We start from the raw sequence: 15,991 nt of genomic DNA on the forward strand, positions 1-15,991 counted from the left end.
TCTCTCCATTCCCTGCCCCTTTCTGGTCTCTCATGGTGCCCTGGCTGTCTAACCCTATCATTATCTGGAACTGGACAGATGCTGCCTGCCAATGCTAGTTAATCAAGCCTCAGACAGATGCTGTTCTACACTACTTCTGTGCTATGAGCCTGCCTGCCCAGACTCCAGTGCTGCCACCCCTGCACTTCCTCTTGTTCATTCCTTCCTTTTCAGCACAGACAATGGAAACTGAGTGAAACAAAGCTGCTTTGGTAAAGAGGAGACAAAGTTTACTAACTGCTGTGGGATCAATGGCTCAGGCTCTCAGCTACTGGCTGTGCAGCTCATTGACTTCAATGGAATTATGCAGATTTACACCAGCTGAGGATTTGGCCCACCACTCTGCTAGCATTAAGGTGAGGGTTACTTGCGGCCTAGTGCATGTTGGATAAGAAAAGGCTATGCCCTGGTTTTGTTTATCTGTATAAAACCGTGGAGCAGTCAATCAAAAAACACTTGTTTTACTGAAGGATTATTTTGTTCATCTTCTCCTACTAGAATTATACTTTCTGTAGCAGTAGAGAAAAAGACTTGACTCATTTAAGTTGTATCTGCCGATGACTGGCAGCAAACATGGTGGAACGACATCCAGGATAGCCACTGTGTAGTCCCAGCCAGCCAAGCTTATGTTTCCCAGGATTGGATGGGGAATTTCATCAATTTCATTAGCGAATGCAGAATGCAAACTACATGGAAAAATTAGCAGTCCCAAGATTGTGCCAATCACTGGCGGGAGGGTAAAAAACAAGCAAGCCTTCAATTATACCAGTGCAAAAAGACACAACTTCCAACATCAGACAACAGGCTGAAACCACTGGGTGAAGATCCTGCTTCAGAAAGTAGTTCATTTTTTGGTGGGGTGATGAGGGGAGACTTGACCTGGAGAAAAGTGAGCATGGATTTCAAACAGGCAGATGTATCCATGAACTCTCATTATCATTATCGATGCCACATTGGCTCAGTTTGCTGGACACCACCACTAACTTGTGGGTGTCACTGGAGCCTTCAGGAGCATGAGTGACAGACAATATGAATGAGGCCAGAGTTGTAATGACCCGAAGGAACTTCATCTCCTGAAAGGTAAATACCTGCAGCTGTTTGCAGATGTTCTGCAGATGATCCTCCTCTGGCAAAGTCCCTGAGCTATAGAAATCCAAGACAAGGTAAGAACTGTTCCAAATGCTAGCAGCATCCAATCTCCAAAAAGCAATACAGCTGCAATCTGAAACCAAATATGGGTCTCTTTGTTCAAGAAAAAGCATGGTGGTCCTAGAACATTAGAATATAGTGTTGTTTGCCAGACTCCTAACTGGAATGACATTATCAGTTCTGCCAGGCAATATTTAGATAGGCCCACTATTCCTTTTTGTGTTAAAATTGAGCCTCCAGCTATTCAAGGAGTCCCCATTCAAGGAGACCTCTGATGAATGGGTCAGACTAAATGGAAGTGGGTCTCTGCTACTGACAGGTGTATTTTAATACTGAACACTACAGTTACAAGAGATGAATCAGTGGACCAGTCCCTAGTGGATTCAGAGCGCTCACTGTGCTCCTGGCTCCAGGTTTGATGCTGGAATCTTGCAGCCCTTTATTTTGCAAGTTGGACAAGTGCCTTTGGATATTTTTAAAATGACAAGCAAAGGGACCAACTGCACATGAACTAGATTTCAGGGAAATAGAGTCAGGCATTGGGTTCTTGGTTTTTGTTTTCTTGGCCACTCTCACCCCTGCTTAATGAATGTGACCTGCTTGTACTTCTCCTCTCAGGCCTTATAGTGCCAGTAGCTAATTGCACCTGTAAATTTGTATCTGCAGTTAAAACAGACACAAAACTAAAGGTTCACTTGAAAATGCAGCTTGCAACGTTAATTAGGTTAATTCATTAACATTCAGAACTTTGAACATTATAAAGCATTGTTGTTTAAGTGCTAAGTATCTGTTAATAATGCTACTGGTTCTTTAACAGTAAATAGAACAAAAGGGCCAAATATCCCTCTCGTTTGAGCCCCAGGAGGCGAGTCAAACAAGTCACATCAGGGAGGCATATGGTCCATTTACAGGCACTGGTTGTGCTTGTCCATTTGCTTATCTAGGGGACCAGGTACCTCCCAGGAAGCAGCATAGATAGTTATTAAGGTCAGAAGGGACCATTATGATCATCTAGTCTGACCTCCTGCACAAGGCAGGCCACAGAATCTCACCCACCCACTTCAGCAGAGATATCCTCTAGAGTCCTGTATATGGTGCACGTCTGCTCACCAGCTTTTGAGGACCAATAGCAGTGGGTAAAGACCCCAGACGATGTGGTTTTCTTTCTGAACCAGGCAGGGGATCTCGGACTGAAGTTGGAAATGCAGGCCAAGGCCAGGGAGAAAATTGCCCAGATGTGATGCCATTGCAGATCTTGTGAATCTAATTTAGGAATGAGTGATATTGTGCATTCTGACACTCGCATGCATTCTGGCTGCACAAACCCTCTGTGGGCCGTCAGCCCTCAATACCCAGAATGCCGTGTGCTGCAAACATATCCTCTCCCGATTCCTGGTATCCCCCTTAATGCTTGAAGGGTGACGTAGGGTGGTTGTGGCCATGCTATGCCAGGAAAATTCTTAATGAAGGTTTTTCTCAGGGGCCATTTCTGCCCCCTTTATAGTCCCCATAGTCTGCTGGAGTAGCTTAAAAGGGCTTCGGTGCCTTTGCCTTCTTGCTGAAGGCACTCAGAGCAAAGAGAGACTATCAGCAAATAGTACAAACAGGACAAGATGAGAGCAAGACATCTATGCTCAGAGGTCAGGAGTAAATTACCAGCTGCCTGCATTTGTCCTTGTAAACTTGAGGGCCAGTAGTTTTTTTTTAATCTATGCAGAATGTACAGAAATCTGTATTTCCAGATATTTAGTGTGGCCTTTCCAAGTCTTTCTGATTCACATGCTAGAGTGCAACTGGGAGAAGCAAATGTGGAACTGTGTGCATTGTCACCAGCTAAGGGGTAGTTAGTGCCATCAGTTACATTTGCTTTTGGTGGGATGGTAGTATGTTTTCAAGTGCCAAAACTTGTACTGGGAGAGGAAGTAAATTCCTTCTTGGCCTGGATTCTACATTTTAAACTAAAAATTCTAAAAAATTATTTAAAAAAAATTGTATAGAGTTTAACCTCATAAGTCAAAAGCTCCAGGCTTTTCCGCTGCATTATTGCTAAAAGTGGCTTAATTAAAAGAAACCTTCCAGTTAATTATTCCTTAATGTGTTTATTGTTTGGGGCATGTTTGCTGTAATGGCCAGGCATAGATGGCATAGTACCAGTGACTCAAAGCTTGTCTATGTGCAGGGTATAGTTATGTCCCTTGCTATGCCTTCACTGCAAGAAAGGTGGGGTTTTGTTTTGTTTACAGTGAGATACCTAGCAATCCAAAACTGTAGTGTAGATAAGCCCTAAGTGAAAATATACTAACACAAATGGAAGAAAGGGGAAATTGATAGTAATGAATTAAATCAGAAACTAGAAATTGTAGAAAATTGATAATAGAAACTAAGGGATACAAGGCGAAATCTGTTGGCAGCAGAGTTAAGGACAAGGAGTTTTTAAAGTTTATTAGAAACAAATGGAATCTAACAATGGTATTGGTCCATTACTAGATGGAAATGTGGAATTATCAATAATACAGAAAAGGCCAAAGTTTTCAATAAATATTTCTGCTCTGTGTTTGGGGAAAAAACGGATGATGTCGTCATGTCATATGATAACTCCTTTCCACTCAGCTGGTATCTCAGGAGGATGTTAAACAGCAACTACTAAAGTTAGATATTTTAAAATCAGCAGGTCCAAATAACTTGCATCCAAAAGCTTTAAAACAGCTGGCTGAAAAGCTCACTGGACCATTAATACTGATTTTCAATAATTCTTGGAATACTGGGGATGTTCCAGAAGACTGGAAGACAGTGTTAATATTTAAAAAGAGTAAACACCTGGAGTAAAAACCAAGAGTAATGACCTGGGTAATTATAGTCTTGTCAGTCTGACATCAGTCCCAGGAAAGATAATGGAGAGGCTGGTACAGGACTTGATTTAATAAAGAATTATGGAGAGTAATATAATGAATGCCAATCAACATGGGCTGACGGAAAATAGACCTTGTCAAATTAACTTGATATATTTTTTTGATGAGACTACACGTTTGCTTGATAAAGATAATAGTATCGATTGTAATGGACATCTCTATGGTGTTTGACTAAACAAGCCCAGTTCCCTCAGCCTCTCCTCATAAGCCAGGTGCCCCAGGCCCCTGATCATTTTTGTTGCCCTCAGCTGGACTCTGTCCAATTTTTCCACATCCTTTCTGTAGTGGGGGGCCCAAAACTGGACGCAATACTCCAGATGTGGCCTCACCAGTGCCGAATAGAGGGGAATAATTGCTTCCCTCGATCTGCTGGCAATGCTTCTACTAATGCAGCCCAATATGCCGTTAGCCTTCTTGACAACAAGGGCACACTGCTGACTCGTATCCAGCTTCTCATCCACTGTAACCCCTAGGTCCTTTTCTGCAGAACTGCTGCTTAGCCAGTCGGTCCCCAGTCTGTAGCGGTGCATGGGATTCTTCCGTCCTAAGTGTAGGACTCTGCACTTGTCCTTGTTGAGCCTCATCAGATTTCTTTTGGCTCAATCCTCTAATTTGTCTAGGGCCGGTTGTATCCTATCCCTACCCTCCAGCGTATCTACCTCTCCTCCCAGTTTAGTGTCATCTGCAAACTTGCTGAGGGTGCAATTCACACCATCGTCCAGATCATTAATAAAAATGTCGAACAAAACTGGCCCCAGGACTGACCCCTGGGGCACTCCTCTTGATACCGGCTGCCAACTAGACATCGAGCCATTGATCACTGCCCATTGAGCCCGACAATCTAGCCAGCTTTCTATCCACCTTGTAGTCCATTCATCCAATCCATACTTTTTTAACTTGCTGGCAAGAATACTGTGGGAGACTGTATCAAAAGCTTTGCTAAAGTCAAGATATATCATGTCCACTGCTTTCCCCATATCCACAGAGCCAGTTATCTCATCACAGAAGGCAATCAGGTTGGTCAGGCATGACTTGCCTTTGATGTATCCATGTTGACTCTTCCTGATCACTTTCCTCTCCTCCAAGTGCTTCAAAATGGTTTCCTTTCAAAATGTCAAGTAGCAGAGCAGTTATTTTATCTTTGCATTTGGCACTGGTATGACCGCTGCTGGAATACTGTGTCCAGTTCTGGTATCCACAGTTCAAGAAGGATGTTGATAAATTGGAGAGGGTTCAGAGAAGAGCCACAAGAATGATTAAAGGTTAGAAAACCTGCCTTATAGTGATATCCAGCAACCTTATTTTTTAAGCTTAACAAAGAGTTTAGGGGATGACTTGATTACAATTTATATGTACTTACATGGGGAACAAATACTTGATAATGAGTGCTTCCATCTAGCAGACAAAATGTACACCTTATTCCCAGTCTGAATTTGTCTAACTTCAACTGTCAGCCACTGAATCATGTATATTGAGGGAACAATTTACCAATGGTCATGGTGGATTCTCCATCACTGGCAACTTTTAAACCAAGATTGGATGTTTTTCTAAAAGATCTGTTCTAGGAATTAATTTGGGAAAGTTCTCTGGCCTGTTATACAGGAAGGAAAATTAGATGATCACAGTGGTCCAATATGGTCTTTGAATCCAGTGTAACTCAGATCTGTATTTGGCCCAGTCACTGGCAGGGCAGTACCAAGATCTATAGCATCTGCAGTTAACCTGTTTCTCCACTGTAGGGCACTGATACATTACACGAGAGAAACAAGATGGGAGGACCAGATCCTAGTTGAAATAGACGGTGTTTGATACTCAGTCACAGTTCATGTTGTTCTTTTTATAACTTCATTTTGTGTGATCTCTTTTCAAGCTGTATGATGCATCCGATGAAGTGAGCTGTAGCTCACGAAAGCTTATGCTCAAATAAATTTGTTAGTCTCTAAGGTGCCACAAGTACTCCTTTTCTTTTTAGCAGAAACAAAGTTCACTTGTCAGTAAAAGGACTGGCTGGAACTAGCAGTGCCAATGATACATTGGTACGTCTTAAACGGCTAAACCATGTTCATTTTTATGATAAATTCTGTATTTTTAAAAACCAGAAATGCACAGATTAATTAGTTCTATTATTTTTATAAGGGGTAACATTCTGCTTAGTTGTATGGAACTTGCATATCATTGCATTGAGATTTCTGGTGAAATCATAAACCAAGGGTGCAAAGTTCAAGTGGCTGTGTCCATTGCGTCTTGCAGTATCTGCTTGCTATTGCTGGTGCTGCTCTGGGATGGAATTACAGCTTTAATTTATGACATGGGTTGGGACTCAATATTTAACATTATCTATGGATTGCAGTTAATTCCTATGAATTAAATACTCATTCCTGAAGAGGAGGGGTTTAAGTAAGAATCGGGGGTACTATGAGGGGAAGGAATCCTTTCCCATATGCCACACAGTGGACAGTGGAACTTTGCTCTGCAGGAGCGACTGCACTCCACCCCTGGAAGGCATTCCAGCCTGGCTCCAAAACCTCTGTGAAATGGCAGGTTTCAGAGTAGCAACCGTGTTAGTCTGTATTCGCAAAAAGAAAAGGAGTACTTGTGTCACCTTAGAGACTAACAAATTTATTAGAGCATAAGCTTGAAGTGAGCTGTAGGTCACGAAAGCTTATGCTCTAATAAATTTGTTAGTCTCTAAGGTGACACAAGTACTCCTTTTGTTTTTGTGAAATGGCAGGATCTCAGCATCCTCCTTCCTCAATGCCCCTGGAACTGCATTGGTTCCCCCTGTGGTCAGGTCCCCACAAGTGACAAGGGCTAGAGGAAGGGGGAGGATTTGGGCCCTTGCCTTTAAACTGTAAGCACTTCAGCATACCGTCTTGCTTGTGCTATTTCACCTATCCTACAGTGCTCTGTCCACCCATAGCATTATGTATGGAGTTTTTGTCAGCCTGCTCGATCTTGAAGCATCTGAGAAGCGAGTTCCTGTGGCTGTAGTTGAAGCTTTAAAAGTGTCATTCTTTGGGCATTTTCATTTTCAAAACTTCTAAAGGTACAGCTGAGGTTTTCCCCTCGGGGGGAATCCTAGAAGGCTGCCAGAAGTTAGTCTCAGTAGCTTCTACAGAATAGAATATTTACTTTTGCTTGAAATAGCTCTAAGTGGCACTCACCAAAATCATGGGGTTTTGGAAAGACTGTAGCAGCAGATACCCTGCTTGGCTAGGTCTCAGATGACTGGCTCGAGGTAGCTCTATGGAGGAAGATGGCATTGAGGCAGACAGCTGAGCAATAATGTGATGATTTAGTTGTTAACTACACCACTCCAAGTGAGATCAGGACCCCACTGTGCTAGGTGCTGTATGTACATATAGTAAAAGACAACACTTCCACAAAGAGTCTATAAGATGAAGAGTCAAGATAGAGAGGAGTAGTGTCTCTGTTACAAATAGGGAACCGAGGCATACAGAAAACCCAGGGCAGAGATGGGAAGTGAAGCGTGATCTCCTGAGGCTGAGACAAGTGCTTTAATCTTCCTTGCTAAGATTTAATCTGTGATTACTCAGAGTGAATCTTGCATAACACTTGAGGGTCTTGCCAGGACTTGGGATCTGCACCTTTCCACCAAACAGTCACTGCTGCTGCCATTTTCCTTTGAATACAACAATGGAAAGCTAGATAACACGTCTGGTGGATATGTCGTCCTCGGTGTTCAGAAACATTGCGACAGCACAGCAGTTTAGTAACGGGCCCAAATTCTACTGTTACTATGATGTGACTTTTGTTGACATCAAAGGCATCTCGCAGGAGTAAATGAGGGATGAATTTACCTCTGTCTCTTTGCGTTATGTGTGAGTATGGAGCTGTCTTGCTGAGCGACAAAAGGCTAACATCTCTCGCCCAGCCTGGCAATCGCATGCCTCTAGATAATGGAGGTTGGACTTTCCCTTTATCTCCACACCTCAGTGCAGATATTTTCTGTTTACAGGTTTCAGAGTAGCAGCCGTGTTAGTCTGTATTCGCAAAAAGAAAAGGAGTACTTGTGGCACCTTAGAGACTAACAAATTTATTAGAGCATAAGCTCTCGTGAGCTACAGCTCACTTCATCGGATGCATTTGGTGGAAAAAACAGAGGAGAGATTTATATACACACACACAGAGAACATGAAACAATGGGTTTATCATACACACTGTAAGGAGAGTGATCACTTAAGATAAGCCATCACCAACAGCAGGGGGGGGAAGGAGGAAAACCTTTCATGGTGACAAGCAGGTAGGCTAATTCCAGCAGTTAACAAGAATATCAGAGGAACAGTGGGGGGTGGGGTGGGAGGGAGAAATACCATGGGGAAATAGTTTTACTTTGTGTAATGACTCATCCATTCCCAGTCTCTATTCAAGCCTAAGTTAATTGTATCCAGTTTGCAAATTAATTCCAATTCAGCAGTCTCTCGTTGGAGTCTGTTTTTGAAGCTTTTTTGTTGAAGTATAGCCACTCTTAGGTCTGTGATCGAGTGACCAGAGAGATTGAAGTGTTCTCCAACTGGTTTTTGAATGTTATAATTCTTGACGTCTGATTTGTGTCCATTCATTCTTTTACGTAGAGACTGTCCAGTTTGGCCAATGTACATGGCAGAGGGGCATTGCTGGCACATGATGGCATATATCACATTGGTAGATGCACAGGTGAACGAGCCTCTGATGGTGTGGCTGATGTGATTAGGCCCTATGATGGTATCCCCTGAATAGATATGTGGACAGAGTTGGCAACGGGCTTTGTTGCAAGGATAGGTTCCTGGGTTAGTGGTTCTGTTGTGTGGTGTGTGGTTGCTGGTGAGTATTTGCTTCAGATTGGGGGGCTGTCTGTAAGCAAGGACTGGTCTGTCTCCCAAGATCTGAGAGAGCGATGGGTCGTCCTTCAGGATAGGTTGTAGATCCTTGATGATGCGTAGGAGGGGTTTTAGTTGGGGGCTGAAGGTGATGGCTAGTGGCGTTCTGTTGTTTTCTTTGTTGGGCCTGTCCTGTAGTAGGTGACTTCTGGGTTCTCTTCTGGCTCTGTCAATCTGTTTCTTCACTTCAGCAGGTGGGTACTGTAGTTGTAGGAATGCATGATAGAGATCTTGTAGGTGTTTGTCTGTCTGAGGGGTTGGAGCAAATGCGGTTATATCGTAGCGCTTGGCTGTAGACAATGGATCGAGTGGTATGATCTGGATGAAAGCTAGAGGCATGTAGGTAGGAATAGCGGTCAGTAGGTTTCCGATATAGGGTGGTGTTTATGTGACCATCGCTTATTAGCACCGTAGTGTCCAGGAAGTGGATCTCTTGTGTGGACTGGTCCAGGCTGAGGTTAATGGTGGGATGGAAATTGTTGAAATCATGGTGGAATTCCTCAAGAGCTTCTTTTCCATGGGTCCAGATGATGAAGATGTCATCAATGTAGCGCAAGTAGAGTAGGGGCATTAGGGAACGAGAGCTGAGGAAGCGTTGTTCTAAGTCAGCCATAAAAATGTTGGCATACTGTGGGGCCATGCGGGTACCCATCGCAGTGCCGCTGATTTGAAGGTATACATTGTCACCAAATGTGAAATTGTGACTTTGTCCTGACCCATAACTAAGTTCTGCCACCAGGTTAGCCGTGACAGTATCGGGGATACTGTTCCTGACGGCTTGTAGTCCATCTTTGTGTGGAATGTTGGTGTAGAGGGCTTCTACATCCATAGTGGCTAGGATGGTGTTTTTAGGAAGATCACCAATGGACTGTAGTTTCCTCAGGAAATCGGTGGTGTCTCGAAGATAGCTGGGAGTGCTGGTAACGAAGGGCCTGAGGAGGGAGTCTACATAGCCAGACAATCCTGCTGTCAGGGTGCCAATGCCTGAGATGATGGGGCGTCCAGGATTTCCAGGTTTATGGATCTTGGGTAGCAGATAGAATACCCCAGGTCCTGGCTCCAGGGGTGTGTCTGTGCGGATTTGTTCTTGTGCTTTTTCAGGGAGTTTCTTGAGCAAATGCTGTAGTTTCTTTTGGTAACTCTCAGTGGGATCAGAGGGTAATGGCTTGTAGAAAGTGGTGTTGGAGAGCTGCCTAGTAGCCTCTTGTTCATACTCTGACCTATTCATGATGACGACAGCACCTCCTTTGTCAGCCTTTTTGATTATGATGTCAGAGTTGTTTCTGAGGCTGTGGATGGCACTGTGTTCTGCATGGCTGAGGTTATGGGGTAAGCGATGCTGCTTTTCATAGAATCATAGAATCATAGAATATCAGGGTTGGAAGGGACCCCAGAAGGTCATCTAGTCCAACCCCCTGCTCAAAGCAGGACCAAGTCCCAGTTAAATCATCCTAGCCAGGGCTTTGTCAAGCCTGACCTTAAAAACCTCTAAGGAAGGAGATTCTACCACCTCCCTAGGTAACGCATTCCAGTGTTTCACCACCCTCTTAGTGAAAAAGTTTTTCCTAATATCCAATCTAAACCTCCCCCATTGCAACTTGAGACCATTACTCCTCGTTCTGTCATCTGCTACCATTGAGAACAGTCTAGAGCCATCCTCTTTGAAACCCCCTTTCAGGTAGTTGAAAGCAGCTATCAAATCCCCCCTCATTCTTCTCTTCTGCAGACTAAACAATCCCAGCTCCCTCAGCCTCTCCTCGTAAGTCATGTGCTCTAGACCCCTAATCATTTTTGTTGCCCTTCGCTGTACTCTTTCCAATTTATCCACATCCTTCTTGTAGTGTGGGGCCCAAAACTGGACACAGTACTCCAGATGAGGCCTCACCAGTGTCGAATAGAGGGGAACGATCACGTCCCTCGATCTGCTCGCTATGCCCCTACTTATACATCCCAAAATGCCATTGGCCTTCTTGGCAACAAGGGCACACTGCTGACTCATATCCAGCTTCTCGTCCACTGTCACCCCTCGGTCCTTTTCCGCAGAACTGCTGCCGAGCCATTCGGTCCCTAGTCTGTAGCGGTGCATTGGATTCTTCCATCCTAAGTGCAGGACCCTGCACTTATCCTTATTGAACCTCATTAGATTTCTTTTGGCCCAATCTTCCAATTTGTCTAGGTCCTTCTGTATCCTATCCCTCCCCTCCAGCGTATCTACCACTCCTCCCAGTTTAGTATCATCCGCAAATTTGCTGAGAGTGCAATCCACACCATCCTCCAGATCATTTATGAAGATATTGAACAAAACGGGCCCCAGGACCGACCCCTGGGGCACTCCACTTGACACCGGCTGCCAACTAGACATGGAGCCATTGATCACTACCCGTTGAGCCCGACAATCTAGCCAGCTTTCTACCCACCTTATAGTGCATTCATCCAGCCCATACTTCCTTAACTTGCTGACAAGAATGCTGTGGGAGACCGTGTCAAAAGCTTTGCTAAAGTCAAGAAACAATACATCCACTGCTTTCCCTTCATCCACAGAACCAGTAATCTCATCATAAAAGGCGATTAGATTAGTCAGGCATGACCTTCCCTTGGTGAATCCATGCTGACTGTTCCTGATCACTTTCCTCTCCTCTAAGTGCTTCAGGATTGATTCTTTGAGGACCTGCTCCATGATTTTTCCAGGGACTGAGGTGAGGCTGACCGGCCTGTAGTTCCCAGGATCCTCCTTCTTCCCTTTTTTAAAGATGGGCACTACATTAGCCTTTTTCCAGTCATCCGGGACTTCCCCCGTTCGCCACGAGTTTTCAAAGATAATGGTCAAGGGCTCTGCAATCACAGCCGCCAATTCCCTCAGCACTCTCGGATGCAATTCGTCGGGCCCCATGGACTTGTGCACGTCCAGCTTTTCTAAATAGTCCCTAACCACCTCTATCTCTACAGAGGGCTGGCCATCTCTTCCCCATTTTGTGATGCCCAGCACAGCAGTCTGGGAGCTGACCTTGTTAGTGAAAACAGAGGCAAAAAAAGCATTGAGTACATTAGCTTTTTCCACATCCTCTGTCACTAGCTTGCCTCCCTCATTCAGTAAGGGGCCCACACTTTCCTTGGCTTTCTTCTTGTTGCCAACATACCTGAAGAAACCCTTCTTGTTACTCTTGACATCTCTTGCTAGCTGCAGCTCCAGGTGCGATTTGGCCCTCCTGATATCTTTTCCACAATTTCAGCTCGTGCACGTCGGCGGAAGCAGTCTATGTAGAAATCCAGGCTGCTGTTTCGACCTTCAGGAGGAGTCCACCTAGAATCCTTCTTTTTGTAGTGTTGGCAGGAAGGTCTCTGTGGGTTAATATGTTGGTCAGAGGTGTGTTGGAAATATTCCTTGAGTCTGAGACGTCGAAAATAGGATTCTAGGTCACCACAGAACTGTATCATGTTCGTGGGGGTGGAGGGGCAAAAGGAGAGGCCCCGAGATAGGACAGATTCTTCCGCTGGGCTAAGAGTATAGTTGGATAGATTAACAATATTGCTGGGTGGGTTACGGGAACCATTGTTGTGGCCCCTTGTGGCATATAGTAGTTTAGGTAGCTTAGTGTCCTTTTCTTTTGTAGAGAATCAAAGTGTGTTTTGTAAATGGCTTGTCTAGTTTTTGTAAAGTCCAGCCACGAGGAAGTTTGTGTGGAAGGTTGGTTCTTTATGAGAGTATCCAGTTTTGAGAGCTCATTCTTAATCTTTCCCTGTTTGCTGTAGAGGATGTTGATCAGGTGGTTCCGCAGTTTCCTTGAGAGTGTGTGGCACAAGCTGTCAGCATAGTCTGTGTGGTATGTAGATTGTAATGGATTTTTTACATTCAGTCCTTTCGGTATGATGTCCATCTGTTTGCATTTGGAGAGGAAGATGATGTCTGTCTGTATCTGTGCGAGTTTTTTCATGAAGTTGACAGATTTCCACTCTATACGGCTAAATTCAGTGCCCTCTGATCCCACTGAGAGTTACCAAAAGAAACTACAGCATTTGCTCAAGAAACTCCCTGAAAAAGCACAAGAACAAATCCGCACAGACACACCCCTGGAGCCCCGACTTGGGGTATTCTATCTGCTACCCAAGATCCATAAACCTGGAAATCCTGGACGCCCCATCATCTCAGGCATTGGCACCCTGACAGTAGGATTGTCTGGCTATGTAGACTCCCTCCTCAGGCCCTTCGTTACCAGCACTCCCAGCTATCTTCGAGACACCACCGATTTCCTGAGGAAACTACAGTCCATTGGTGATCTTCCTAAAAACACCATCCTAGCCACTATGGATGTAGAAGCCTCTACACCAACATTCCACACAAAGATGGACTACAAGCCGTCAGGAACAGTATCCCCGATACTGTCACGGCTAACCTGGTGGCAGAACTTTGTGACTTTGTCCTGACCCATAACTATTTCACATTTGGTGACAATGTATACCTTCAAATCAGCGGCACTGCAATGGGTACCCGCATGGCCCCACAGTATGCCAACATTTTTATGGCTGACTTAGAACAACGCTTCCTCAGCTCTCGTCCCCTAATGCCCCTACTCTACTTGCGCTACATTGATGACATCTTCATCATCTGGACCCATGGAAAAGAAGCTCTTGAGGAATTCCACCATGATTTCAACAATTTCCATCCCACCATCAACCTCAGCCTGGACCAGTCCACACAAGAGATCCACTTCCTGGACACTACGGTGCTAATAAGCGATGGTCACATAAACACCACCCTATATCGGAAACCTACTGACCGCTATTCCTACCTACATGCCTCTAGCTTTCATCCAGATCATACCACTCGATCCATTGTCTACAGCCAAGCGCTACGATATAACCGCATTTGCTCCAACCCCTCAGACAGAGACAAACACCTACAAGATCTCTATCATGCATTCCTACAACTACAATACCCACCTGCTGAAGTGAAGAAACAGATTGACAGAGCCAGAAGAGTACCCAGAAGTCACCTACTACAGGACAGGCCCAACAAAGAAAACAACAGAACGCCACTAGCCATCACCTTCAGCCCCCAACTAAAACCTCTCCAACGCATCATCAAGGATCTACAACCTGTCCTGAAGGACGACCCATCACACTCACAGATCTTGGGAGACAGACCAGTCCTTGCTTACAGACAGCCCCCCAATCTGAAGCAAGTACTCACCAGCAACCACACACCACACAACAGAACCACTAACCTAGGAACCTATCCTTGCAACAAAGCCCGTTGCCAACTCTGTCCACATATCTATTCAGGGGATACCATCATAGGGCCTAATCACATCAGCCACACTATCAGAGGCTCCTTCACCTGCGCATCTACCAATGCGATATATGCCATCATGTGCCAGCAATGCCCCTCTGCCATGTACATTGGCCAAACTGGACAGTCTCTACGCAAAAGAATGAATGGACACAAATCAGACGTCAAGAATTATAACATTCAAAAACCAGTTGGAGAACACTTCAATCTCTCTGGTCACTCGATCACAGACCTAAGAGTGGCTATACTTCAACAAAAAAGCTTCAAAAACAGACTCCAACGAGAGACTGCTGAATTGGAATTAATTTGCAAACTGGATACAATTAACTTAGGCTTGAATAGAGACTGGGAATGGATGAGTCATTACACAAAGTAAAACTATTTCCCCATGGTATTTCTCCCTCCCACCCCACCCCCCACTGTTCCTCTGATATTCTTGTTAACTGCTGGAATTAGCCTACCTGCTTGTCACCATGAAAGGTTTTCCTCCTTTCCCCCCCCTGCTGCTGGTGATGGCTTATCTTAAGTGATCACTCTCCTTACAGTGTGTATGATAAACCCATTGTTTCATGTTCTCTGTGTGTGTGTATATCAATCTCCCCTCTGTTTTTTCCACCAAATGCATCCGATGAAGTGAGCTGTAGCTCACGAAAGCTTATGCTCTAATAAATTTGTTAGTCTCTAAGGTGCCACAAGTCCTCCTTTTCTTTTTGCGAATACAGACTAACACGGCTGCTACTCTGATTTCTGTTTACAGTGACTCATGCCCCTCTGAGTGTCACTCTGCCTCATTGCTACTTTGGACTCGCTGTTTATAGAGCACCACACCTTCCTTAATGGCAAAGTGTCGTATTTCCACAGCTCCAACCTCGGGTGCCCTTAAACGCGGTAGGGGGCAGGGGGGATTCTCATGGATGCTCTGAGGGGGCATCTGAGTGATTCTGGTCTGAATCCCCCTCTGTGCCTTCTGCCTGGGGAAGAAGGGGGCTTTTGTTGGGCTTCCTTTATACCGCTTCAACGAGCCAGACGCCCCTGCCCCTCGTTCCTCCGCTTTCTGCGTGAGGCGGGAAGGGCCTGGGTACTGTAATTTGCACCCTGTGATCGCAAGAGCCGCAGGGACGGTTGCCGACAGGTCCCTCATCAATAAAAGGCGTCACTGTGTGAAATATTCACCGGCCGGGGCTGAGGCTGAAAAACCTTGGACCCACCATGGAACAAAACCAGCCGGCCTCACGTGGGGAAGCCAGCAGGGCTGGGCTCTCCAGGCCTGGCTTCAGGTTCGTACAGCCCCGAGCACCCCGGGGTCGCGCTGAAGCCTGGCGCCCAAGGCAGCACCTCCCAGGCTCCAGCACAGGCACCTCAGCGTCGGGGGGGGCCGCCCCCGGGGCCCTGTCTCAGTGTGCGCGGGGGGGGTGCTGGGAACCCTGGATCTGAGGGAAACCACTTGGCGCCTCTGGCCTCACCACCAGGCTCCGGAGCCCCAGGGCAGCCCCGCTGTGGGCCCAGCCCTGTACAACTCCCCGTGGGCCAGGCAGGCCTATGGCGTGGGGGCGGCGAGCGAGCCCCAGCAGAACCGACGCGAGCTCCCGCTGCAGCGGCGCTGCCCCCGCCGCCGGGTGCCCCGCCCAGCTCGCGGTCACCATGGTAACAGAGGCGCTTCCCTCCGTCCTTCCCGTGGGGCCGGCAGCAGGTTTGGCTGCGCGCGGGGCGGGCTCTCGTGGCGCGCG

At 45.9% G+C, this 15,991-nt stretch overlaps 1 protein-coding gene across 1 annotated transcript; it reads right to left on the reverse strand.

Annotated features, from left to right (window-relative positions):
• Window positions 1-520: 520 nt before the first annotated feature.
• TMEM211 (transmembrane protein 211) lies at window positions 521-15,907 on the reverse strand. The gene is made up of 3 exons (XM_038373744.1): window positions 15,728-15,907; window positions 1,132-1,261; window positions 521-765 (listed from the first exon to the last, which is right to left on the reverse strand). The coding sequence occupies exons 1-3, from the start codon at window positions 15,905-15,907 to the stop codon at window positions 521-523; spliced, it is 555 nt and encodes a 184-aa protein (XP_038229672.1).
• Between the last annotated feature and the right edge of the window lie 84 nt (window positions 15,908-15,991).

The sequence above is a fragment of the Dermochelys coriacea genome, chromosome 15 (genome assembly GCF_009764565.3).
Source record: "Dermochelys coriacea isolate rDerCor1 chromosome 15, rDerCor1.pri.v4, whole genome shotgun sequence".
NCBI classification, from domain to species: domain Eukaryota; kingdom Metazoa; phylum Chordata; order Testudines; family Dermochelyidae; genus Dermochelys; species Dermochelys coriacea.